At 46.9% G+C, this 27,181-nt stretch overlaps 1 protein-coding gene and 2 long non-coding RNA genes across 5 annotated transcripts; 2 read left to right on the top strand and 1 right to left on the bottom strand.

Annotated features, from left to right (window-relative positions):
* The first annotated feature begins 390 nt into the window (after positions 1–390).
* Positions 391–3,438, top strand: LOC118928254 (uncharacterized). 2 transcript variants are annotated; one of them, XR_008995979.1, is made up of 3 exons: positions 391–675; positions 1,115–1,249; positions 2,326–3,438. It is a non-coding gene; the product is annotated as an uncharacterized LOC118928254 (long non-coding RNA). The 2 variants fall into 2 exon arrangements; XR_005031159.2 differs by having other exon boundaries at positions 391–824.
* A 2,486-nt stretch (positions 3,439–5,924) lies between these two features.
* Positions 5,925–19,548, bottom strand: LOC130680019 (uncharacterized). 2 transcript variants are annotated; one of them, XR_008993020.1, is made up of 3 exons: positions 10,019–19,548; positions 8,055–8,209; positions 5,925–7,871 (listed from the first exon to the last, which is right to left on the bottom strand). It is a non-coding gene; the product is annotated as an uncharacterized LOC130680019 (long non-coding RNA). The 2 variants fall into 2 exon arrangements; XR_008993021.1 differs by lacking the exon at positions 10,019–19,548 and adding an exon at positions 9,020–9,150.
* MEDAG (mesenteric estrogen dependent adipogenesis) lies at positions 9,398–26,337 on the top strand. The gene is made up of 5 exons (XM_036917310.2): positions 9,398–9,856; positions 19,557–19,666; positions 22,547–22,659; positions 23,104–23,389; positions 25,120–26,337. The coding sequence occupies exons 1-5, from the start codon at positions 9,579–9,581 to the stop codon at positions 25,242–25,244; spliced, it is 912 nt and encodes a 303-aa protein (XP_036773205.1). The 5' UTR covers positions 9,398–9,578; the 3' UTR covers positions 25,245–26,337.
* Positions 26,338–27,181: the final 844 nt, after the last annotated feature.

The raw sequence follows: 27,181 nt of genomic DNA, 5'->3' as shown, positions 1-27,181 counted from the left end.
GTGCAGAAAAATTCATTCTCCCTCTCCTTCGGCTGCTCTGGTCATTTACAGCCAAGAGAGGATTAAGGAAGGGCCTGCTCAGCTTCCCTTACCTCTGCCTTTGTAAAACCCTTGAGTGTAAAGCCTCATGAAGAAGCAACATGTGTGCTTTTTTTAAAAAAAAAACAAAAAACTTCATTTGTTTCTGAACACTCTCTGCCTGTCATTTGTTTCTTTTAAAAAGGATTACTGCGCTAGGCCCAGCATTCCAAAGGCCTGACGTTTGCCCTTCCTCCCACGGCTGCCAGCCCGGCGTGGCCAAGAACCTTGTTATTTCTGCTGCGTGTTTTCTCACAGTCCCAGAGGGTCCTGGTGAGAGGAAAATTCTCATTTTTTTTCCTGACTCAAACCATTTTGGCTCTTGAGATTGTAACAAATACCAAGAGGCCCAGAAACAGCACAGTGTTTCCTGGCATTACATTTTTTAAAAGAGAGAGCACACACTAGGGGTTGCTTTTTCTAAATCTCTGCCAGCTTTATCAACTGGGAGGTGGGACTGATTGGACTCCTCAGGAGCCGTGGTGACGTTGGAGAAGATGCTGATGTCCGATCCAGTCCTCGGGGGCCGGGCCCGGGTCCCACTCTGTGCAAAGCGCTCCGCACATACCTCTGCCCCTGCCAGCAGATGGAAGGGAGGTAAGAACGTCCTGTTTCTTGCTGGGCTCGGTGCTCTAGTTGCTTGTGTGCAGTCAGAGCTCAGAAGTGGAAGAACCAGGATCTTGACTCAGGTCTGTCCAAGTTCAAAGTCTGTACCTATCCATTCAGGTCAGAGTCTAAGACCAAAGGTAACTGTGGACTCTGTGGGTATTGAGGGTTCATTTCCCACCCCGTTCCCCACCCTGGAAAGCACCAGGGCCAAGGGGCTCAAGCCACGTCTGTGGAATTAATGAATTATGGGTGGATGAATGCATGATAAGGGCCTCAACCAATTTGCCAAAGAATGTGACTAATGGCATTAAGTAAAGTTACTTTTTTTTAAATTTGAGAGATTGATTGGGGGATTGAGGGTTTGGGCTTTGGGGATGGTTTTTACCCTCATGTGTTTCTGAGCTTCATAAATGGGAGTTCCTTTAAGCTCTGGCAAGATCAAGGGGCCCAGTAGTGCCTGGAGAAGAGGGACCCACATTGGGATGAACAGCTGACTCCAGACTCCAGTCCGTCTGGACTCCACCGCACAGACCAGCCCACTCTCTCTGCGATGGGCCAGACAGTAAGTACTTGAGGCTTTGAGAGCTAGACACACTCAACCTTGTTTTTGCAGCACAAAAGCAGCCATAGGTCAACAAATGCATGTGGCTGTGTTTCAATAAAACTTTATTTATGGACACTGAATTTTGAACTTCATGTAATTTTTAAGTGTCATATTTTTTAAGTGTCAAATACTACTTTTATTTTTTTTTCTAACTATTTAAAAAGTACTCCTTATCACAAGGGCACAGACACAGGAAGCTGGCTGGAGTTGGCCTGTGGACCCTAGTTTGTCCATCTTGCTCTGGTGGGAAGGGGTTGAGGGAAAGTTCTCCATTGTGCCCCCTGTGCAACTTCAGACAGGTTGCTGGAGTTCAGTGGGCCTCTACTTCTTTTCCATAACATGGGAATATCAATAGTCCCTAGCTTGGAAGATTCAAGGAGATAATCCATTGAAGGTGTTTAGAACAGAGAAGACCTCACTAAATATTGGCTTTATTTAGCTGACCATCATAGTTAGTGGTTATTGTTGGGGCTGATGCTGTACCCGGGGTGTAGGAGAATGCAAAATCCCAACAACAGCCTGACACATTGGTTTCTTCCGGAGCAGCAGTGATTTTGAGGGATTATGGGGTTCCCTGGGCCCATCTCTTGGTCCTTGCAATCTGCTAATTTTAGAGGAGAAGCGTTTAGAGTTGGAAGGGCTCTCAGAGGCCTTCCAGTGCAACGTCCTATCCTAGGTGAGACTCTCCCTGCAGCCACCATTACAGGGTCATCACTAGTAAATGAGACTCCAACTGCATCCAATCTGTTAAAGGATCTGGGGAGGCCCTGGACTACCTCCTTCATCTAGTCAACCTTTCTGTCCCTGGGCTTCAAGACCCTCTTTCCTGACTGCAGCTGGCTGATTTCACGTGCCCTTCCTTCCTTCTCCATGTCCTCCTCCATCACCACGGAACACTTGATGTGAGGTCTGTGGAATCAGGTGACAGGTCCCCGGCGTTCTTGTGTCCCAAGCCCCTAGCTCATGCAAGCATCCAACCAGGGTTCGTAGACGTGAATTGTACCCTTGTTCCCACACTTGATTCTCATCCACAGACTCACTCATCTCCCATCACTGTCACTTCCTCTGGACTCTCTCCAAGTGCCGGATGCTTCTGGCTGCTACAACATCCTAACCCACACCGGCCCAGGGCCCGCAGCGCTCAGCTCCACGCCAGCAATGAAAGTGGCTTATGCAAAGTGCCCAGGAACAGGACCAGGAGCAGCCAGCCTGCAGAGGGAGCTTCGGTGGGAACTGTGCCACCCCGGGGAAGTGTTTATCTGGGCAGGCAGGAAGCAGGGAACTCAGAGGGTAACAGAGCCAGAGCCCAGTGAGGTAAGCACAGAGGAACGAAGTGAAATTTTCCATTCTCATTCAGCCATGAGTAAAGTTGTGAGGAGTCAGGGCAGCTGCTACGACTTGGAACTGATTTCATGGGTACATCTCTTCGCCAATCTGGGCTTTTATTTCCCCATATGTTCTTCCTTTAGCTTCCATAAGACTTCAACAAATACAATCACAGAAAAAAGTGATCTGAAGCCTGTGTGGCGTATTTTTGTTCATTTATTTAACAAACACCCAATAATACATATTATGTCAGGTACCATTCTAAGAACTTTATATATAACCATGACACGATGCCGCCTCATTCATTTATTCATTCATTCACTACAAAAAATTTGGATATATTTTGTGAAACAACATTGTGCTAGAAATAAAAAGGCATATGATACGTTTTTTTTTTTCTCTCATGGGTTTACTGGGAGAGACAGACAAGGAAATCAGCAACACAATGCCTGTAATAATGGCACACACAGCCCACGTCATTCGTCCTGGGGGCTAGGAGGAAGGGCATGTAACAGCCCCAAGTAGGTGGTCTTAAACTGTGTCTTGAAAGGGGTGTGAGGAGGGGGCAATGCCACAGGAATGGCCTGGGCCCAGCTTTGGGAGTCAGACTGCCCCTGCAGGGGATTGCAGGCCACATTCCACAGGCCTAGAGCACAGGGGCATGTTTCTGTGGATGAGGAGGGGTCTTGGGCTGCCTGGGTCGCCATAACAAAGTGCCACAGACTGGGGGGATCAAACAACAGGCATTTATTTGCTCACAGCTCTGGAGGCTGGAAGTCCCAGTTCAAGATCAAGGTGTCAGCAGTTTGGATTTCTCCCGAGGCCTTGATCCTTCATTTATAGATGGCTGCCTTCTTGTCCTGTCCCATACAGTCCTCCTTCTGGGCAAGCATGTCCGGTGTCCTTCCTCTGCTTAAAAGGACACCAGGCATGTTGGATGAGGCCCCACCCTAAAGACCTCATTTTAATTCAATTACTTCTTTAAAGGCCCTATCTCCAAATACACTCACATTTTAGTCCCGGGGGTTAATGTTTCTGCATATGAATCTGAGGGGGCACAATTCTGCCCATAAACCATGAGGGAGAGGGGCTGGCATGGTGGCGACCAAAATAGTTCAGGGGAAATGGGATGCAAGGTTAGTGGACAACAGCAGTGGGTGGAACAAATCAAGAGATTCCTGAGACTTGTAGGAGAGCCTGCAGGTGGAGGCGTCCGCTGGCTGGGGTGGGGGGAGGAAGGGAGAGGGTGCCGCCTAGCATGACGTCCAAGTGCTGAGCGGAAGGATGCTGACGCTCCCTGGGGCCAGGAGCACGGGAGGCGGAGCACAGCTGCAGGGGAAGGAGGAGTTAGAGGCGCTGTGGGAAATCACCAGGAGGGTTTCCTGGGGAGCTGGATACATCAGCCTGAGAATCTGAAAAAAGGTCTGGCCTGAGCTAGAGATGTGAAAATCATCAGCATTCTACAGGGTCATTGAAGCCAAGGACTTGGACCAAGCCACCCAGGGAATGGGAAGGTGGCCAGGGGCAGAATTCTGGGACTCAGAAAAAGCAGCAGCCTGAGAAGTGGGAGGAAGGCCGGGAGAAGGCGAGGAGCTGGCACTGACTGAATGAGGCCTACTGTGTGCCAGGCACTGCAATAGATGCTCTGCTAGCATCTCATTCACCTCTTACAGGAAGTGCCTACTGTGGGCATAAAGCAAACACTGAAAGAGCACCTACTGTGTGCCGGGCACTGCTCAGAGTACTGTGCAGTGGCTCACCGATCCCTCATGGAGCCTGGCTATTCATACACAAGGAGCTGAAGTTCACAGGAGTGGCGTGCTCAAGACTGCAGCGTTAGACTTGGGGCTAGGACCCAGGAGACAAGGCACTGAATCCGAGCTCCTAGCCACGTTGTTATTCTACCTTGTCCTATATGGCACTTGCTTTATAGATGAGAATGTTAAGGATGAGAGAGTTTTAAAAAGTTGCTCAAGATGACATGGCCAGTCAGCGCCAGAGCCAGGTTTTAAACGAAAACCTTTGCCCTCTCCGCCATACTGTCCAACTTCTTCACGGACTCAGGGAGACTTGCAAGGACAAGTGTGGTCTGGAGCCATCAGCACAGAAAGCTCTTACATTGGCCACACGGGGGCCATTGGGGACTGGGTAAGGTCAGTTTTGGTGGTGTGACAGAGCAGAAGTCAGGTTGTAAAGTCTGAGGAGTGCATGGCAAGCAAGGGATTTTGTTGACTCTTTCAGGGAGTTGGACTAGAGAAGAAAGATGGGAAAGCAGCTAAAAAAGACAAGAGGAATGTAAAAACGTTTGCAAAATCATTTTTTGTTGAAGAGGGAGAAACCTGCAGATGGTTGATGGAGAACTGGTTTCCAACCTGCTGGGAGTTTGGTGAATTTGAATCAGGGTCCTGGAGTCTAACTTGGGACCTCCCAAAACCAAGAAACTGAGCCGGTAAGCTGGTGATGTCACTGAAGCACAGTCACTCCCATGGGTCACATCTTTATCTTGTTTTGTGTTAACTGCAAACATAGCCACAGACTCACCAACAGGTAATTGCTCTGCTAAATTTGAATGGTAACATCACAGCTCAAGTGTTAATTTCATTTGTAGTCTAAGAAATACAAATGTAAATAGAGACTACATAACCCTAGTACCAAAGATTGAAAGCCATGGATATTCACTCTGGTAGGAGGACAATTTGATCCGATTCTTTTGGAAAACAATGGTGCATGTTTTGAGAGGCTTTCACATTGTCATATCATTTGTCTCAATAATTCCATTTTTAAGAGTCTGTATATGGAAATAAAGTGCACGGATGTTCATTGCAGCATTGTTTATAAAAAGGAAAACAGGAGACAATCTAAGTGTTCAGGAGTGAAGATATGTCTAGATAAACACAAGCACATCCCCTTGATGGAAAATAACCTAGTGGCTTAAAATACTCCTTACAAAAACAATTTTTGAATCATGATAAGCATATAGTGTTGAATGAGAAAAGCAGAACAAAAATTCCACAAAATAACACAACTGTGTAAACAAGCCAGTAATATAAAAAAGGCTGAAGATATCACAAGCGGTGATTATGTTTGCCTCGTTGGTACTTTGATAATAACAAAGCTAAGCCTGGGACAATCTCTATAGCTCTCCACTGATTAGCAGTAGCTTACATTACAGTGAATGCTATTTTTTTGGTTTACTTTTTTATATTGTTCTCAAGCCTCTTGGTAGTGCATAAATTATCCATAAAGAAATGCAGGTGTTTTTACTGAAAATGCATCAAAGAAACCTCTAGATAACACACCAGGAAAGCATCTTCAAAATTTTTTTATTATGCTTGACATCCTTTTTCTATACAAAACAATACACACTCATTTGGAAATGCAAACAAAGTGTGAATCAGAGGACTATGGAGAAGCAAAGAGAAATCTCATTTAGTATTCTATTTAGACAATAAATGTTGATATTTTACTGTAAAGGAAACAGATTTTGATGGGACAGCTATGTTCATCTTAACCAAATGCATGTAACTCTGACATAAAACTGATGTTACAAGTTACCCTTCAGCAAAGCCAAGTATCTGCAGACAGTGCAGGCTTGAGGGCAATCAATGGTATCAAGCTCAGTCTGTGTGGGCTTGGATGGAGCTCTGCAGTGAACCTGTCCTCACTGACTTTTCTAATTGGGAAAACAACTTTTGTACCTGTTGTTGTTGAGGGTGTACTCCATCAGTAGATCACAAACACGCTGTAAGCAAAATATAACTGGACTTCAGCAATGAGTTGGGACATGGTGCGGGAAACTAGCTGTGCTGACCCTGCATTCCTCCCTGATATTTGACTATAGAACCATCCTTTTGTCAACCTTAAACCTTAAACAACAAAGGTTATCAAGCAGAAAAAATGTCTATTTGGAATCACAGAAGAATTGCAATTCAGGATGTGCAAACTATGGCAAAGGGGTGGGCAAGTCTGGAGAACAAAGGAGAGGGGCTTGCTTTTATAGAGGAAAGGAGGATGTCGGGAGGGGTGGTTTTGAATGAAAGTTCTTTGGAAGAGTGCAAGAGCTCAGGGTTGTGGTGGCTTCTCACTGGCTGGGTTGTTGCTGGGCAAGGAAAACCCTGCTAGCATATGTAAAGTAAGTGGTGAGGAGTGGTACATTCATGAGAATTTCCTTCAGGTCTTTCTAGCTCCATCTTGAATGAGGTTTTCCTTGACTCATTTTTACACTCCATTCACTTCTGAATCTCCAGCAAACCACTGGCCTTGGGGCATAGCAGGTGCTCAGTTACATTTATGGAAGTAAACTAAAGGCTTGGATTCAGCCCTATCACTAGCTAGATACTCCTTTGAGCTAATGACTTTCAATTACTAACCCTGTCTTCTCTCCAAAACCCCCTACTCAGGTAACTAGCTACCTCCTAGACTTTTCCACTTGATGTTGTGTAAGTAGCTCAAAATCCGCACTGTCTGTTCAGGTAGCAAAATGAGAGACTCAACGTCTCTCTACATTTTTCTACCTTTATCTCACTTCTCCCTTTTCCACTTATTTGCTCATGAAATCCTGCTGAACTGTAGTTCAAAAATGTCCCAAATTCATCCTGTCGTCTACATTCCCACAGCTGCTGTGTGAATTAGTTCAGACTTCAATGCTATCTTACCTGGATTATGACATCAATCTCGTACCTAATCTTTCTAACTTCAATTTTCAAAACATCTTCTATGTGGCCATAATCCAAGGTATCTATCTAAACTCAGGCATAAATATCACTTCCTTCCTTCAAAACATTCAAAGGCACCCATTGCCTTAAGAATCCAAATTCTTAGACAATTCGGAAGCCCTGATCACAATTTGGCTCCAACTGCCCTTTCTGGTCTCATTTCATATAAAATGCACCCCTCTCACCCTAAATAGGCATTGTCTGCTTTAGGCATATAAACATTTCCACTCTTCTCCAAATGGACCATAATTTCTCTCCTTGCATAGGTTGATCTAGAATCTTCTCTTGATTGATGGTCCTCCTTCACCTGGGAGCTCCTACCCTGTGTTCAAACTCCAGCCCATTTGTCACCTTCTCTGGGCTTCCCAAGTATAATCAGCCACTCCCTTGACCATGTATCTACTATAGCTCATACATCTGTTACAGCATTCATCTTGATTAGGGTTTTGTTGGGCTTTGGTGGTGGTGATGGTGGTGGTGTTTTGGGTATCATCAGAGCTTCGGATGGCTCCTGGTGCACAGCAGGGACTGTGTCAGTGCTTGAGGAGAGAATGAATGCCTGGGTGGGGTCTGATGGGTCTACCTCTGGTGCCACATCCCTGCCGGAGGACACAGCCCCAGCCTCTGGGTCTTCCTGGAGCCTCAGTCCACCCCACAACCACCCTCTGGGGTGCCCCTCAGGCTTCACTTTGTGAAAGATATCCCCACCCTTCCCACCCTACTTCTTGCTCTGGGGTTCTTGTTTCAGAGGCAGATTCTTCCTTCCTCCCCACGGAGGATGGATTGAGTAGTGATCAGTGCACGCTGGGTGAATGAGATTTGTTCAGAGAGACTCAGCCAGCGATGGGGATCGATCCTGGGGCCCTCGGACGCACGTCTGAAGAAAGAAGAGAATGGAGCTCATTTATATTTGGGGATTATAAATGAGATATGACTGAAAGGCTCTTCCCAGTCAACTTCGTTAAACCGATGCACGGGTCCATGCTGGATGCCACCAAGACAAATGAAAGATATTCCCTAAATTCTACTCAACTTCTAGGATCTAGTTTGGAGCTTCAGAGCCTCCCCAGCTCCTGGAAACGGGGCTGGGCTCTCCTCGCATGCACCCAGGTCTATCCCCGGCAGAGCTTTCCCTTCAGGGCACTGGAATTGCTGGGATGCTTTTCCCGCCCCCGTTAGACTCCAAGTTAGACAAGGCCGGACTTGAGTTTAGTTATTCCCATCTTCCCAGAAAGTAGCTTATGGTCTGTCTCCTAGTAGATGCTGTGGAAGTAGCTTAATCTATTTAATGTTTAATTAAGTCGAATGAAGAAGTTCTCCTTTCTGGCCTCTGCAGACCATGAAGCTCAGTGGGCCCACGGGATGTCTGTAGACGGACTGGATACGTGAACACGCGCCGGCCCCAGGGAGCTCAGCCCCCTGCGGAGGTAGGCGGGGAGCAGGGCTGCAGGCTGCCTCCACCGCGCCCCGCGCCCCACGACGGGGAGCAGGGAGGTGAACCCCACGGGGGATTCACGAAGACTTTATGGTGTGACATGAGTATCGGTGGAATTTCTACACGGAAGGGAATCCGGAGAAAGGAGGCAGGGCGAGAAAGGCTGAAAGGAAGGGAAACGTAGGGTATGGTCTGCGGCCAAAAGAAAGCAGAGAACCCAGGCCGGGACCAGCAGCTGGCAGCCCACCCTACCGTGGGCGGGGCGTGGGCCTGGCGATCAGCGGTCCAGCCCTGGCCCCCGACCCTGGGCCCAGGTGCAGACGGCGGGTCGGAGGCGCGCGCCTCCCTCCCATCAGCGCGCAGAGCTGTGGTGTCTGGACTGGGGTGGAGGCCGCGCGCCCTCCTCTCCCACTCGCGGCCGGACAGGCACCCCGGGGCGGGCCATGCGCACCCCGCCCCCGGCAGCGCGGGCCAGGCTGGGGCGGGCCGGGCCCTGGGTGTGGGGTGTTGCACCCGGGCGGGATGAGTAACCCTTGGCTGCGAGCAGCCGCGGCCGAGCGGGAGCGTGCCAAGTGCTCAGACGGTGATAACTGGGCCCGGAGCGTCTGGGGTCGTGCCCGCGGGCGGGAGGGGCGCGGCGGCCGCTCGCAGCCCGGATAAAAGGGCCGCGCGGCGCCGGGACCTCTTCCTCCGCGCTGTGCCTGCGGCGCTCCCCGCCGGCGAGCACCTGCGCCGGGCCGCACCGAGGCGAGGCGACCGGAGCCAGCGGGTGCCCGCCGGGGCCGGCACGGGGAGGACGGAGTGCGGGGCCATGGCCGCGGCGACGTGCGCGCCGGCCGCCAGGCCCAGCCTCACCTCCGTCTCGTCCGGGGAGCTGCGCAGCCTGCGGACGTGCGACTGCGAGCTGGGCCTGCTGCCCCTGGAGCAGCTGCTGCGCCTGCAGCCGGGCGCCGTCCAGCTCCGCGGCGACCAGCTAGTGGTGCTCGGCCCCGGGGAGCCGGCGGCAACGCGTGGGGGCTTCAACGTCTTCGGGGACGGCCTTGTGCGCCTGGACGGGCAGCTCTACCGGCTCAGCAGCTACATCAAGAGGTGGGTGGCCTCGCCGTGCGCTGTGGCCCTCTGCCTGGTCCCCGCAGAGGCCCCCACATCACTCTCGTCCCCGGGAGCCCAGGCTGGCCTGGCCTCCCGCGCCCCCTCCTGGCCTCCCCCTCCTTCGTGCCGCTTCTAGATGTTTCTCGTTGCTCACGTCACCTGGAGGTGTATAGCCTTCCCCTCCCTGGCTTTCTCTTCCCTTCGCACTGACATTTTGCAGCAGGTTCTTGAGGCCACCCAGGAGGGCATCAGGGCAGGCGCGGGGTGAGGCTTGGGTGGGGAGCGCGTAACTAGCGGGTGAGTTTCTCTTTCTGGCCCCTTAAGTGGGTCAGATGAGCTCATATTGGAGGCACACCCTTCAGGGGCTGTTTACAGAGGAGAGGTTCACACCCTGACTTTAGATTCATGGGGAGAGGAGAGGATGCTCAATTTTGTGCTCTTCCAGCCTTCTCTGGTGAGGAGACTCTGTGGAGAATGGTGCAAAAGTTCAGTTTCCCATCTTCGGCCTCCCTTAGTTTTCAAAGAATAAATAAATCATGGCTGAGAGGGAAACAAAGCCACGGGAAATCCAACCCCAGGGCCACATAGGCTGTGATGAGAGCAGACAGGTTCTGGGAAAATAAGTGCAATGAGGGTAGCTAACAGGATCCCCTCGTGCAGCATGGGCCAAACCTAAATTGATGGAGGGTGCCCAGAACGCTTAACTCCTGTGGCCAGCCTGTCTACAGCACTTCTTAGCCGCCTCTGATGCCAGCAGGGACTTAGTCCATCTGGAGCAGGCTAGGCTATGGACTTCAAGGTTGGAGGAGGGAGCTTTAGACTGATTCTACACAGCCTCGTGCCTGCAGAGGTCACCCTGTGTCTGTGCGCATGTGTGTGGTGGGGGGCCGGAGGAGGGGGAGAAGGGTGTCTTGTATTTGTGCTGCAGATCGGAGGGCTGGGAAGCCGGCAGGGCAGTCCAGTTTGATTCAGAGATGAGTAAGCTAGCCAGCTATTAAGATACAAAGGCTTTGCTGCTGGGAAAGACACCGCCACTGTGGCACCCTGTGGGTGGGATGGAGCCAATGGGGGCCAGCAAACAAAATGAGATATTTAAAATACCTTCTTCAAAGCTGCTGGGGAAAACCTTGCTTTCCCACACGAAGATAGTGAGGGCTTTGAATGCCTGAAAGACCATTCTCTAGCAAGAATTTTTCCCTTTCTTAGTGAATTGAAAATTCCAGCCCATCATCAGGGGACTATGGGAGGAACTGAGTTAGAAATCAGATCTGCAAAGACTTAAAAAGAAGATAACCACTGTATTTGAGAACAGAGTGTGCAAATAAAAATGTCCTGAATTCACTGAAGCTATAGATTAGGCTTTTGACAGAGCCAGTTCCCCCAGTCTTAGCAGACCGTGCTGCGAAATCGAAAACGATTTTGAAGTCTGCTCATTAAACTCTTGCTTTAAACACTCCTACACAAAAGAAAATTAAATAGCAGTGGTCCCCTGGAAGTTCAGAGTCCAGATAAAACAATGACCAGGTGACACAGACCAGGGCACAAACAGGAATCACCAAATACACGGTTCTCATTGTCTAAGCAACCATGTGAGAGCCTTGGAACCCTGGAAAATAGCAAGGAGCGTCTGGGAATAATTTGGGTGCTGGAAGAAACAATCTCTCTCCCTCTCAGATGACGTACTATGGCAGGGGAAGTAAGATTTTACAGCTGGGTGTGCCGTCCTGAAGGATGACTGGCAGGGATCCTGAGTTGAAATGGAGAGAGCATTCTAGAAAGAGAGAGAAGACTGGTTGTGGGGAGCAGTGAGAGGTTTTGCTGTCTGGGATCACATAGGCAAAATTTAGATATCTGAATTTGCTGCTCCAGATCTGCCAACTCTACCCAGTTGTCTCTGTCTTTGGGGATTACATGCAACTTCTTCTCTCAAGATACTGCTCCAAAGCAGTGATTCATTCCCTCATTCCCCCTGTTCCTCATTTCCTTTCTTAAATAAGTTCTGGCCATTTTTAAGGAAGAAAAAACTTTGCCCATTTATTTTTTACCAGTTCGGGCACACTGCAAAGATCACAGAATCCCCCAGCCCAGTGATAGCCAGTGTACATTCTCTGTAGTATTTTCTGCTCGCTACACCCAATTCAGCAGTATTACCACCACACTGCTGGGCACCAGTTTTGACCCACATGGCATAGCACTTTATTTCAGATCTCCTCAAGGCCAGACAGTTGATGGCGAGGATGGCCAGTTTTGCTTCACCTCGTCTCCAGCACATACTTTCCACTTTTCGTAACAAGTTGGGACCTAGAATTGATGGAGTCCTGCAACTTTTTCATTCTTCTTTTCAGCCACCATCTTCCTGCCCTAGGTGTGGAACAGCCCCCATCCAATGGCACCAAGATGGCTGGGGAGGGAGGTAGACAAAACAATGATTCTTAATCATTTTAGACCATAGAGCTTTTGAGAATGTATGTAGATCATCTCCCCAGAAATGTAGATAACCATGTTGCTGACTGCTCAACTCATTTAGGAGATACTTGCATCCAAGTTAAGAATCCTTGCCCTATTAATTCACTAGCTTTTCTCATTCAACACATGTTTTTGGTATGGGATAAGCCCAAAGCATAAGCGGGATTTCTTTTGGGGCCTCAGAGATCTGTGTTGCGGCTTTCATGAGGTCCTTTCCCAACAAACCCCAAAAAGCATAGAGCTCCTGACCCTGACATTCATATGATACACCTGCTCAGACAGCAAGAGAATCATTCAGTGGCTTCACTCCAGTGTGTTTTCTGATATTTGAAAGTATTCTAAGTACATACCTGCTAAGTAAACCTAAGGAAATCTCAGTGGTAGGAATATTTAATGATGACTACCCAGGGCTTTAAAGCTCCTGAGAAGCTGCTTTAAAAATTTTTTTTAATTTGTGATGAAGTTTTTGGAGGATTTGTGATGAGATCATTATTGTCAGTCTTTTCTTTCAAGCTCCGTATCTCCATCCATGTTACAAACAAAACCTGCTTAGGATGCCAGGTATAAATCACAATGCACTATTAAACACACACACACAATCTTTTCCCCCACAACGCAGCCTCTGAGTAAGGTGCAGTGGCAAATGTTTGGCACAAAGGAGCTCTCATTTCTATTTTCCAGTGGTCCCCTAGCATAAAAGAGGATGCTTGGGTAATAAAAACTCGGTAGGACGATAGTAATAGGGGGCGACTAATGTTTACTTGAGTACAAGGAATGGTGAAAGGTATTTCACGGCTCTGAGGTCACGAAAGCTTACTAAATTGGCACTGTCGTCATTTCCCTTTCTTAGAGATGAGAAGATTAGGACACAGAGAGATTAAGTAATTTACCTAAATGGGATGCTGGTGAGGAGTAGAAACAGGGCTTCTATGAAGCATCGTCTAACTATAAAACCTGTGCTTTCAGCAATCTGTGTCAAACCTGACATCATTCTGGTTGACGACAGACAGCAGCAAACTTTCTCATAAGTTTCCTGAATTTACAGATAAGTAACTAGAATGATATCAGCCAGTACACATCTTATATAATCAGCCTAAAGGAGAAAGGAAGTCCAGTGGTTTCAAGGAAGCCACTAAAGGCAGACATGTGACGGCTCCTGCCTGTGTCCAGCCAGCTGTTGGGTGACTGACAGCCGCTTGGGGCACAGGGAGCCGGAGGGGAGGAGACACAGGGAGGTAAAGTGAGCAGTTTGGAACAGATTTAATGTCGCCTCCACCCAGTAGGGGGCGCCTGGGCTCCGTGTGTCCGCCCAGGCCCGCCTCTCCTAGGTGACCCTGATTGAGGCCTGGGGGGTGTAGAAGCAGTTCCCGTTCCATATAGGGCACAGCACTGCCACCCTTCCTGCGGCAGCACTCAACTGGCTCCTGCCCTGTCCCTGTGGCCGGGCCTCTGCCTTGGTCCCAGTGTCTGACTCTTGGGTTTGGAGTCAGCTGTAAAATGGGAACAATAATACCAACAACTAGATTGGGCTGTTGTTCAGAATTGTATAAAGTCCTCAAGACAGTTCTTGGCATTTACTGATTACTTGACAAATGTTAGCTGAAGTTACTGTTAAGCAGTCCCATAAGCCAAGAGTTTTCCACCCATTACTTAATCTTTTAGCCACTTCGCGGGGTGCCTTTTGTTAGCCAGCTTTTACAGGGGTTGAAATGAATCTCAGCGAGGTGAAAAGATGCTCTGAGATCACAGAGATGGAAACCAGAGCCAGATCTGATGAGTGGAAAGCCATGGGCCTTCGCTGTCTTCTTTCCTGCCCACCTTCCTCAGGAGCCAGCCTCTAGACTTCCAGCCACGCTCTGGTCTTCTCCCTCTTCTCAGCTCACCTGGTCCTTGCAAATGCCTGCCTGCTGCCTGCAGGTCTGGGTGCAGCACCCCCGTGGTCCCCAAGGCTTTGCTGACCCATCACTCCTGGGGGCCCCATTAATCTCCTGCGTTTGCCCATCTGAAGGTGGTGTGTTTGGCCTGACAGAACAATCCCTCTTCTAGTACCTGCTTCGGTTCAGTAAATGGTTCTAATGTCCAGCCTCTCCTCTTTGCTCCTCCGTATTTAAATAACTAGAACATAAGCCAGTGGAGGTCGAACACGTGAATGCAGAGAACTCTGCATTCCTCTGGCATTTGTATGTTTGCATGATTAGCTAGTTTGTAAGCCTCTGAAAGGCAATGGCAGGGACCACGTCTTAGACAAGTGCCTCTTGAACTTTAAATAAGCATGCAGGTCTCCTGGGATTTCTTAAAATGAAGACTTTAGATGGAATAAAACTGAGGAGGGTCTTGGTATCCTGCAGTTTTACATGCCCCTAGGTAATGTCAGTGGTCTAATGATCACACTTTAAGCAACAAGGTCATACACATCTATCATTTCGTATTGAAATGCATTTTCTTATGTCTTCCCAATAGATTATATGCTTTCCTGAAACCAAGCCTACTTCCTTTCACATCTTTGTGTCACAGTGCCCAGCCTAGTAGGCTTAGTAAATGTTAATTGCATGAATGAATGAATGAATGCATCATTCTCTGCCCCGTCGCAGTATTTCACATGCACTGAGAATCAGTAATTGATGAATGAATGAATAAACAACAGTGTGATCCTTAATTTGAGTCAGAGACAGTAGAGTGCAAAATCTGAAATTTTTGCTTAATTTCACTAGAGCTGGGGCAGAAGAGGAGGGGAGGAAGTGAAAGAGAAGGAACACTGAGTACTTAGGCTCAGGATCTACACAAAGCTGTCAGGCTAATAACTGGGGACACTGCAGGGCCATCCCAAGTAAGAATGTCCCTGCAAGGTTTTGCTTAGTGTCACAGCAATGGATTATGAAAGCCACCAGCAGTGTCTGGACCTTCTCCACAAGGACTATTCCAGGGCGGGTTCTTCTTTTTCTGTGTTCCAGTCACCAGGTTTTTTTTAAATGAACACACATGCACACTCTCAGATGGAAGCCACAGGTTTCAGTTCTTATTTGTCTTTGAGCATGAAGTTATCAGAGTAAAAAAATTCAGGGTGGCTTTTCAGATCGTGCTAGAGATGATGTGAATCTTGAAGGAACCTCCAGAGAAAGGTAGGTGTCCCAGGGGGTGGGTGATCTTTCAGCCACTCTTGCTAGAAGCAACAGTAGTGTTCTTCCTGGCCTCCTCTTTCAAATATTGCCTTCATTAACAGGTTTGCTTTAGCCTTCCAAACTGAAATTATCAGGAAAGAAATCGGAGCAAGGAAGGAGAACATTTATTTTTCAGATTTTGCCTTGTCCTCCTTTCCTGGTAACTCAAATGAACACAGCCCTGGTTGTGTGTCAAAAGCTTACAGAACTTCACACTGTGGTCAGCAGAGTTGGCCAGGATTAAAGTTACTTATAAGGTTTGCTGAGCACCTACCATGGACCCAAGTACATATGTCTGTGTGACTTGCACTGCATCGACTCACTGAGCAGAATGAAGTATCTCCTTTAAAGAGAAGTAACTCCTTTACAAGTTCAGATGGGTTAAGCAACTCACTCAGGGTCACAATGGGTGGCTCTGTGACTGAGTTCACACAGCCAGTTAGGACGTGAATTAGATCTTCTTGTTTTGAATCGCTATGCTCTCCAACCCATTGGTCTGCCTTTAATCTTTGGATTGATGCCAGATGTAAAAAGTTTCAGCTGAGAAGTGTTTTGGGACCAGGATAACAGTAATGAATAAATGATCATTTGAAGGATCCATCTTAAACTGTTTGCTTTTCATCCCTAATGACAACTTTAGCAAATAAAATACATATCCAGCACACAGAAACAATATTTGCACTAGTATTCAGAAATATGCCTCATTAAAAATGAAATAACTGGTTCCTAATGGAATCTTGTGAGGCTCATCTTAAAACTGGTGATTGAAAATGTTAGACACTTAAATACCTGTGAGACTTAACAACTAGGTCTGCAATCTTTTTGTATTTCAGTGATGTGTCTATCCATATTTTATAACTGAATTCTAAAGGAATGCTCACATTTATTTATTTCACCAGAATGTCAAGGTGCTTAACAACTGGACCGTAACTGGGAGCCTGGGAATGGATGAATTCAAGAGGTAGTTCTTATTTGTGACCTGGTTTAAGGAGACTTACTAAATAGGGGTCTTGCTACCATCTCTTGTCTGTAAATTCTGTTACCAGAATGGATGAATTCAGGAGGTAGTTCTTATTTGTGATCTGGTTTAAGGAGACTTACTAAGTAGGGGTCTTGCTACCATCTCTTGTCTGTAAATTCTGTTACCAGAGCTCTCATATAAGCAGCATTTTCACACGTCTGTAAATAGTGGTGACTGTCATGTTCTGTGATGATGTTTACAGCCCCGTTAAGATCCTAACTGGGCCTCTAAATCATCAACAGAAGATTAAATTATGTTGAGCATAGTTTTGTTATTGAGGGCCTTATTAAATTCAGACTCCAAAAGGAATGACACCTGTATGGGTTATGCATTAAATTCATTATGTGACTCTCCAGAAGCCCCACACCCTGCACAGTCCCGCTTCACTCTTTGTGACAAGTAACTGCTCTCTGAGCCCCACAGCATTCAAAATGGCCTTCCACAGAATTCTGGGGAAGACTGATTATTCTCCCAACCAGCGATATTTCTCAGTTGATATTTTTATCTTTATCCTATCAGCAGTGGATTCATTGGAACAAAATTGGTAATACCTCCAACTGGATGTCAGTCGATTTCATGGATGGAGGCAAGTGTCGTACTGTCGATGGCGTCAGTGTCAATGGCGCTGCAGGTTGGCTGGCTGTACGTAAATGTCGTGCGCATGCCCTAGAGAATGACAGGCAGGCTATGGAGACTCAGAGAACAGAGGAATTGCCTTGAGGAACATATTAAATGCTTAACTGACTATAAATTAAGCCCAGGATAAACAAGGCAAGAGAATGTGAAGCTACGTTGCATGGATCGCAGGGGCCACCTGCCACCTGAACGCTGCCCAACATCACACGTCAGTGTTTGCTCCGATCAGACCTGCCTCTCTTCTATTGCTGCAAGAGTTTCTCTCTACATCTCTCCGCTCACCCCTCTGCAAACACAAACCTCCCCAGCCTCTCCTCAGCCTCTTCCCAGGCTGCTCTTCCCTGCCTGTGCTGGGCCCTTGGCGCCTGAATAGATGGATGGCGGAGGGGGCGGGAAAGCACAGGGCCCCGGTGCTGCCGCCCTTCCATCCAGTCCCCGCATCCCACCTGCGAGCTCCTGGGCTCCTCAGATGTGCTGAGGCTCTCATGAGTGCCTGCCTGGTGCCCCGCACGGAGCGGGTACCTAATGCATGTTGTTGAACGAACAAATGAAAGCAAATGCACCCATCACATTGTGGTCCCTTCCTCCTTCCTTCTCTGCTGCTTTTCTCCAGGACATCCTGGCTTTTGGTCCATGGGACAAGAAAGAAGAGGCATGTTCTCTCTCTGCTAATTAGAACACAGGACCACTCCCTTCCAGGTGCCCTCCCAGCACCTCCCCAGTTCTCACTCCGCACTGTTCTGCTCAGGGGAGGTGAGGGCAGGGAGGGAGGGAGAACCAAACAGAACCCTGGCTACACCATCTCCCCCTGTCCTCTCCCTTGTCCCTTCCTTTTCTCTGCCCCTTCTCCATTCCCCCCCTCCTCACCACAACCCTGAACATCAACACCTGCACCCCCATCCCTTCCCTGGAATGCATGAGCCCTGTATCCCGTTCCCCACCCAGGACAAGCCTCCTAACCAGCCCAGTTCCCGTGGCCTGGGAGGTAGAGACTGCATTAAAAGGCTGCTGAAACAGAAGGCGGGAAGCATTCTAGAGGCTCCATCAGGGGTCAGGTTTTAAAAGCTCTCAAAATGAGGTCTGACAATCCCAGCGACAAGATAATGACACAGATTTCTAAGAAACCAAGCTGGCAGACAGACAAGCTGATGCTGCATCTTGCTGACTGGGGGTAGATATTCTCCCAGGTGCTCTTGACCCATGCCTGGGTCACGGTCATGGGTGCTGGCCCCCTAAGCCCATTTTAGGAAGTGGGTTTCAGGGGGGCCGGGAGGAGGCTGAGACGACTGTGTGACCACAGCTCCCTGCAGTGGGGCTGTGTCCAAGGCTGTGATTTTCATGTCAGGCATTCAAAGGACCAGCCAGACAGAAACACCCGAGCTGCCTCTGCCCGTGACTCCATGTAAGACGCGAACACCCCACAGTGTGGCCAGAGCAGCCCGTGCCGTGGGCTCGGCCAGCCCGTTCACCCGTGCAGGTGTGCACAGATGTGCCTGGCAGTGGGAAGCCGTTGCCCCGAAGAGGGACCTGGCAGACACCCCCTCAGCCTGCTGGATGCCTTTCAGCCTGCCTATGTCCTTGGGGTATCTGAGCTTGGGTTGGGCTAGAAATTAGCCATCTTCCTGAAGGAGACACTTTGCACTTGAACCTTTTTATCAACAATGCAGGTAGAGACATAGAAAGGCTGCTTGGAAAATACGTAGCATAGGGAGAGAAAGCTGAAATGCTGGGTGTCAGCAAAAGAGGTCTTTTCGAGCTGGAACACTGAATGACAGCCAAGGAGGCTAAAGTGAATAGGGTCATGGGGGAAAGCCCATTATTATTATTATTATTATTATTATTATTATTATTATTTTATTGTACAAGTTCAGGATCGGGGAGATGTGAATTAGTTCATGGGAATTCTGCTTGACTGTGTAATCTGTGGAAGGGGCTGGGTGTATTTTGGGATTAGAGAAGGAAAATGGGGATGCGAAGCCAACACAAATTTCAGAGCACCAGTGAGACAGGGCGACTGTACTGGAGAAGACCCAGTGAATTCCACTTACTGAGCAATTACATCTCAATCCAGAGGGACATAAAGCTCTGACAGCCTCAAATTAATTCTCATAGCCTAAAAGTCAGACAGTATTGGTCACTGATCTGCTGGGGCTGCTAAAGCCAAATGTTGGCACCAGACCATCCCAAAGAGCATGAGCCCTCTTGGGTTCATGCACAGCAATCTCTCGGCCGATTAGGGGAGGGCTTTCATTTATATGGCGTGAAATATGGCTGTCTCTGTGAGGACCTGTTTTAGGGGATCTCCTCAAAGCATCTGCGGATGTGGCAAGCACCTGTGTTCAGTACATCCCCTTCCTGACATAGACGGGAGGAGGGTATATCACATTCGCAACGATCTCTCTCTGTTTCTAAATAGATATGTGGAACTTACCAACTACTGCGATTATAAAAACTACAGGGAAACTATACTGAGCAAGCCAATGCTGTTCTTTATTAACGTACACACCAAAAAAGACACCTCAAAAGGTAGGTATATAAATAGTCTGGGTTTGATTCTGTCTTGCTGGGCTGTGGGAGGTGGCATGCCGAGGCAGGAGCTGGCACGGAGAAAGCAGGGTGGGTGTCAGCTTGTGACAAGCCTGGGAGCGGGCACCAGGTCAGGCTGGTGTCTCAGGTCATCTGAAGCACAGTTCAAGCCTTCAGGACAAACCTCAAATGTCCTAGGGCAGAAGCCATCTGTCCCTGGGTTTTGTGTTATGCTTCCTGTCTGGGCAATACAATCCACCCTAAATCACACAGTTACACACGTGAGGCACACTCTAATGCCACTACCTAGCACAACAGCCCTGTAGCGCTTATCATCCAAATGGGAAGATTAGTGAGCCTGGAAGTAGGTACTGTTAATAATTATGCAGGGGCAAAGGTATTAACTGACGCCGACCCAGGCAAACTAGGATACACAGTCATCCTACCTATGAGGTCCTCACACTATCCCCATTTTATAGATGAGGAAACTGAGATAAAGAAAGTAGCAGTTGTGGATGCTTTTGTTTCATGCTCTGACCTTTGAATTTCAGTGTGAGAAATATCTCTGTATTGTTTCTTTCCAGAAATCAGATGAGCTGATAACAACTACATTAAGTCAAATTCCAATAGGAAAGTACCTCAGTTTCCCCTTCTTCCTCCTGCTCAGGGTGATATGTAAGGAAACTCATGGGCATAACGTTTTATGGTAGAGGTAGAATTTCTTAAACTTAATTCTAAAAAACGTTCTTAAAATGAGTCTTAGGCAATAAGAAATGATCTACAAATTCCAGCTAGACTTGCTCAAGCATTCATTGTCATTCAGACTCACGGAGCTGATTCTCTGCTCATTTCATTCGGATCATTCACGTTATCTGCTCACTCGGCGATTCAAAGTCACCCTGAGCTCTCAGCAGGAGGGACTTGGGAACAGGCCACGACGCATGGTAACAGGCGACGCTCCTTAGAGCCTCTGAGCCTCAGATGTTACCTGCTGGCTCATGACCAGAAAGCCAGAGAGGGCTCTGGGAATGTAATTCACAGATGTGTCCAGCGTACCACCTACGGTCAGCTCTCAGGAGGAATCTTGAGAAAGCCTAAGCGGTCTCTCCGTTTTAACATTCTAATGAAAGTGCAAAGGCTGGGACAGGAGGTATTGTGGATTTGTGGGGTCCTTCACAAGGTTCACAGCTTTACACACCTATTGTGGAAGGAAGTGCAGAAATTCTGGATGGCATAATTGTGAGGAAAGCCAAGAAATGAAGAGACTCTATTAAATGAAAGCTTAGGATGGTCAAGTTTAAATTATGAAAATAGTGATTAAGATTGTCCAGCCCTCCTGCTATCGTAAACTGCACTTCCGTGAAAATTAGAAAAAGCCACTGTTAAACTCAAGACAGTTTACTAATCCTTCCCAGAAGTTTGTCGTAAGTATACAAATAGGCAGTGACCATGAATGTGAGTAGCAGCCTCTAGAGTTATACAGTGCACAACCTGCCCAACCAGCAAACGTGGGGTGTGGTGGCCCTTGGTGTCTAACGAGCCTAACGGTCTTGGTTTGGTTTGTGTAAAAGTTAATTCAAGGTATTAAATAGCTGTGTCCTTTATTTGTTTATTTATCTCTATCTCAAAGTGAATACAAGGTTGTTTGCATCCAAGCGTCAAGGCAATGATCTGGGAGAAAGGAAAACAAGGATGGAACCCTATTATTTTTATTTTTATCAGTGGATTGCAGGCTCCGAAAGCCAATACAAAATGTTCGGTTCTCATGTAAGAACTTGTTCGTTATGCTTCAGAAGATTGGAGACTGTTGAGAATTAGGCTTGGGGTTGATTAACGATTGTGCATTGAGTCCCCTATACAGAATTTTATTGTTGTTAACAACCATTTGATCAATAAATATGAGAGATGCCCTCTCAAAAAAAAAAAAATGTTCGGTTCTCAAAATCACATAAGGGCTGGTCCATGGCCTTTAAATGGAGGGAGATAAGCTATATAATGTGTCTCCCCAGACAAGTGCTTGAGTAAATAAAGCCACCGGGCTGGATTCAGGGGGCTGGGAAAGTTCAGAGGTTGTCAGTTGGTAATAGTTCAAACTTCCTAATGAGTAACAACCTTCCCTTTGCTTAGACTGTGTAGAACTGGACAGAGTTGGACTTATGGGATTGCCAGAAAACCAAACAATAGCAACAACCAAAATAATTGTTTGCCAGGACAGACGTGGTGCTATTTACACAAGAGGAGGGACTTTCCTTCCCACTGGGGACTGTGTCGGAGTGGGGCATGGAGGAGAATCATTCTCGATTGCCTTGATCTTTAGAACCTTAGACTAGTCCTTTGGCAGAATGAATGCCAGGTCTCTGGGGGAGAAAGGAGGGAGATGGGGAGGAGGGGGCAGGCACGGGGCAGCCTCCTTCCCTGGACTTGGGTGATCTGCTGCTTTCCAAATGAGGAAATGGCGAGAGCCCAGTTGCTGTTTAAATACCCAGCAAGGCAGTGATATGCAAACCAGCCACCTCAGGTTTCACATTAGCCCCCATGCCGGATGCATGGGGCGGAGACTTGGTTCTCATCTCTGGTGGCTTATGGGATGGAGCTTTTGATTTCTGAGGACAAGAGTAACAAAGTATAGCCTTGGGGGAGAGCCGATTTTCTAACCTGCTTTTACAGCATCCCAGAGCTTCCTTCCATCTGCAAGATTCTTGGAAAACTTCCTAACAATCTGATTAGGCCTTGTAGTGAGGGTCTAATGGAGTGATGAGGAAAGTTATAAATGAAGAACACCTCCAAATAAGGTGGGAATCACTACTTTATCAAATACTAAGAAGTATGTTTATGTCACACGTGTACACTTCTTTTTGAATTCTGCGTCCTCATTTCTAGAAAGAACATATGCGTTTCTTGTGAACACAAGGCATCCCAAGATAAGAAGACAGATAGAGCGAGGGATGGACATGGTCATTTCTTCAGTGATTGGAGAAAGCTACCGGCTTCAGGTGAACTTTAGCCTGTCTAATTCCAGAGTTGCCGACCACAAAGAATGGAGTCTGTTCATTTCATGCAAGGGCTGAGTCCCTGGGGCTTCACTGTGACTTAACTGTATCCAGACAGTTACGTTTCTATTGTGTTATTATCACTGCCATCAAATGAGCTTAGTTTCTAGCAATGCACCAGAAATGGGGTAAGAATAACTGTAAATTTGACCAAGCCATTCAAGGTCTTTAGATGGAACGTGAGACAAACGCAAAGGTCTTTTTAAAAACATTAAAGGTAACTGTTTAAAAATGAATGTCAGAATGAAAGAGAAACAAAGAGCATGTTGTCTGGAATATTGCGGCAGTTGTTGGCTCAATAATATAATTCTATAATAATGTATAATTCTATGATGTAATATCATAGCTATATCCACGAAGTCAATTAAATGCTTCTCTCTCTTTCAGTTTGATTTTCAGGAGGCTGTAAACAATTTTTTCCCTCCAGGAAATGAGGTGATTAATGGGGAAAACTTGAGCTTTGCATATGAATTCAAAGCTGATGCGTTATTTGATTTCTTCTATTGGCTTGGGCTCAGCAAGTCCACTGTAAAAGTGAATGGAAAAGTTCTCAATTTGTCAAGTACAAGTCCAGAAAAGAAGGAGACAATCAAATTATTTCTGGAAAAAATGAGTGAGCCTTTAATCCGACGGAGCAGTTTCTCTGACAGAAAGTTCAGTGTAACTTCCAGAGGTATGTTAATAATTCTCAAGCACAACAGTAAGGTGGTTAAATAAAAGGGTCAAATAGCATCATGGGAGAAGAGAGTTAATTAACTGAAAAGGGAAGGCTTCTTGATAAGGGGAAAAATAAGTTCACACAACTCAGAAAGTAAGATGTGCAAGTAAGGAATGTTTGCTACCAGTATGAAATATAGTGGCTTTTCTTTTTCAGCTTCTTAAAGTTTTCTGACATAGCGGTTATATTGTGCTGCGCACCCAGTAAATGATTTTAAAATGTTATTTAAATACATATGAAAATTTATCATTTAAACATTATTAGCAATAATTTAAGTATTACAAAAGAATGATGCTTCCCTGATATGCATATTCAGGGCAACAGAAAGTTGCCAAAAAGTGTCCCCTTGGGGAGGGGTCTTTGTGATTGAGACATCTATCTTTCAAAATATTTGGAAGGGTTCTTTGGAGTTTGGAAAACCACAAAAGAGTGACTCTAAAGCTTCATTCAACCAACTACAGATCATATGTGGTGCATTTTAGGTTTTAATGCCCAGTACCTTCTTCCAGGAACTGGCAAGACTTTTCAGGCCAGTGTGACTAAGGCAGATGGCGTCAATTGAGTCTTGTCTGGATTTGTCTTCTGCCGAGCCCATTCTCTGTGACCCATGCTAGTCTGAGCTGGAAAGCAACTTCCTTGAATGAACCAGGACTCTTGCTGCTAATTGCAAAAACAAACAAACAAATAAGCAAAAAATCAACAGTCTCAATGAACCTGCAGTTTTCAAAAAGTTCAGATGTAAAATACAGAGTCTTCATTAATTGCATTTCACGACAGTTGCTTCCTTCCAATGTTTATAGCACAAGTGCTTCCTTCTAACTATTTCTTATCCTGGAAGTAGTTGCTCTCTGTCTGTCTTTCTCACTCTATGCCCCTCTCTCACTTTCTCTCCCGCCATGTTGCTTTAGCTTTCTCCATCTGAATGTCCCTTACAAAGATGCCTTTGTGTTCTGCTCCATTGCAACCATGTCGGGAGTTATAGCTGATGCTTCTGGGTTAGGATTAACTTGCCCTCTGGTGGCAGTGCCAGATGCCCGGTCCTTCATATGACACCCCTCCAGCGTCACCCACTGGCCACAGCACTATCACTCACTCCGTCATGTAGGCTGCCCCAGGGTGCCAGCCACCACCATCCCAGGGATACTCAGGGGCATGAGATGTTGGGCAGTACTTCCTTGCCAGTTTACTCTGAGCCAGCTATGGGGCCATTCCCCTCCAGAGCAGGGCAAGCATCAATCGAGGCCTGCCCGAACGGTCATCACACACTGCAGACGGCATGGCCAAGAGGCCACAGCTGGCTGGCAGGCAGGTCGGTCCGGTCTCTCCTGGCTCTGCCCTGGTGAATCGGTTAGCCCAGCCCCAGCCCCTTTTTGAAAACTGACCTTTGTCCTAAGCATCTGTTCCCCAACCAGGGGCCTTTTGTCATCAAGGGAGAAGGGGGATCTATAGCTAAGGGCAAACCTGCTTCAGCCCGTGGGAAAGCAATGTCAGTCTGTGCCTGACTGGTAAACAAACAGCCGCCAAAAGCTGTTTAGCCTTTTTGGGTTTTCTGAGGAAGCCAGGCTTCTCTATCAGTTACTGAAATGGTTATGTTGTCTGTTGTATGAGTTTTAAAGGCACTGTTAATTTTTGTTTTTGTTTTCCTAGTGATGGTAATAATGCATGACATGTTTACTTTTTTTCAGGTTCAATAGATGAAGTTTTTAATTGCAGTCTGTCACCCAGATCATCTCTGACAGACCCTCTTTTGGCAGAATTATCATTTCCAAGTGTTCTGGAATCTGAAGAGACACCCAACCAGTTTGTCTAATTGCACTGAACATTTTGCAGTTACTCCTGCCCTGTGGGCCTGTGCCAGAACTGAAGGCTGAGGGGGCGTGAGACGGGTGGGAGGCAGGCCCTTCCGCCCTCTTGTCAATCCCTGTCCTCCCCCGGAGGGCTCCTCGCTTCCGTCCCCGTGAGTGATGCCCTGGCAGGCCTGTGTCGCTGACTTTAGGAAGGCCTGGGATGTCGTTTCCTTTTTACACCTCTCTAAAGAGGAGAGGGAGTGGGTGGCAGAGACCTGCCCCCCTGAAGGCTTTGCTTGGTACCCTGGCACCTGGGAGTGTCCCTGGCAGCCAGTGAGGGTGTAATCTGGTTTGGGAGCTAACCCATGATGCTTGATAAACAGGGACTAGCCCTCTGCTTGGACACACTTGTTTGAAGCCAAACCCAGCAAACACAGGTTTAGTGGCCTTTTTCTCTCGCAAACCTGGCTGGGCAAAAAGCCTGGGACATCTTTCACTGGAAGACAAGTATATATCTCATCCTGCATGTGGGATACCTTGGGAGGAACATTTGAGGCAAGGTTCCTGGGGGCATTGGCCAGGTTGATAGGATGGTAACCTTGCTACCCACTACCAGAAATTTGAACTTCCTTGGCCTTCTGCTGAACAGAGGGGCTGTGTAGGAAGAGGCCAGGTGCTGTGGTACCAAGCAGTGACCAGGGTAATGTATACAGCAGGGTCCTCTTTATTGAAAGCCCATTATGTCAGTTGGGTGCTTTGAAATAAGCTTTTAGCAATCCTAACACTAAAAGCAAAATGGAAGAAAGCTGTTACATTACCATAATACATTGTTATGTCCATATAACTGCAATGGAGTTCTTCAAAAAGAAAATAAAATCATCTTATTTACATATAAAAACCTGCATGAATAAATTGCTACATATGCTTATAATGAGGAAATTTTATGGGTCCTGAGCATAATTTTTCTATCCTTTTTTAAAAAATGTTCCTGTATTATACATTTTTGATAGCACTAAAGATTCTCCTTTCAGTTATATTTGAAATGTTATGTACTATATTTCTGTAATTAAACCTTTCCTTAGCATCAACATTGAATTCATTAAATTTGTGACTCAGTGTGTATGTGTGATCTTTCCACTGTGCTTTGCCGGTGGGTTATTTGCCTTATAACTTACTAACTTATAATAAGAATTGTGGTTTTCATAGCTACTTTTTCAAGAAGAGCTTTTTGAAGAACAGGTGCATAAAGTGGTTGGAGAAAAAAAAAATGCGATGCAATACTGATCTTTCAAAAAAGAGGAATGCACCTTAATAACAGAAGAGGATAAACCTTGGGTATTCACTCCGCACGAAATAAAGAGTATTAACAATAAAATAACTTTTATACCAGTGCAAACAAACCTTAGGTGGGTATCAAATATTAAATGCTTCCCAAAGGAGATAGAAACTCTATTAAAAAACTGACAAAGATTTTTGCAAGTAGCTGAACTGAGGAAAACCACCAGTAATCACTCCAGGAGTGGACCAAGGATCTGGAAGATTTGTTTGATCATTAAAAATTTTTTTTCTAGTTGACCCTAATCCCATGCAGTCACTCATTCAATAGTCACTCAGCAAAGGTTTATCGACTCACCATAAGGCAATACACACAGTGGTAATGCATATTATTAGCAAATGTTACAAGGAAGTGATACTGGGCAACTTTTAAAATTGGTGAAAAGTCTATGGGACCAGATCTTTCTGGGTACAAGGGGGCCTCAATCTAGGTATACACGTGGCCCAATTCAGGTATTTCAACAGTTTAAGATCAGTAGGAATCTGTGGGACACTAGTGACCTAGACAATTCATTCACTCATTCAGTTCATGCCATTCATTCATTCAACACACGTAACTGAGGGCCTACTATGTGCAGGGCACCGAGGCGGACGCTGGTCTGTAAAGGGCCTCATGCATGACCCT

Source organism: Manis pentadactyla, chromosome 2, assembly GCF_030020395.1.
Source record: "Manis pentadactyla isolate mManPen7 chromosome 2, mManPen7.hap1, whole genome shotgun sequence".
Taxonomy (NCBI): domain Eukaryota; kingdom Metazoa; phylum Chordata; class Mammalia; order Pholidota; family Manidae; genus Manis; species Manis pentadactyla.
Note: the sequence above shows the minus strand (reverse complement) of the source record. Positions and strands in the feature narration are given on the sequence as shown.

What these genes read in the sequence shown, in the direction of transcription:
- MEDAG (XM_036917310.2), top strand. Translation starts at nt 9,579, where the DNA reads ATGGCCGCGGCGACGTGCGCGCCGGCCGCCAGGCCCAGCCTCACCTCC. An exon ending in CAAAAAAGACACCTCAAAAG is followed by an intron (nt 19,667 to 22,546) that starts GTAGGTATATAA and finishes CCTCATTTCTAG; the next exon opens with AAAGAACATATGCGTTTCTT. An exon ending in GTTCAGTGTAACTTCCAGAG is followed by an intron (nt 23,390 to 25,119) that starts GTATGTTAATAA and finishes ACTTTTTTTCAG; the next exon opens with GTTCAATAGATGAAGTTTTT.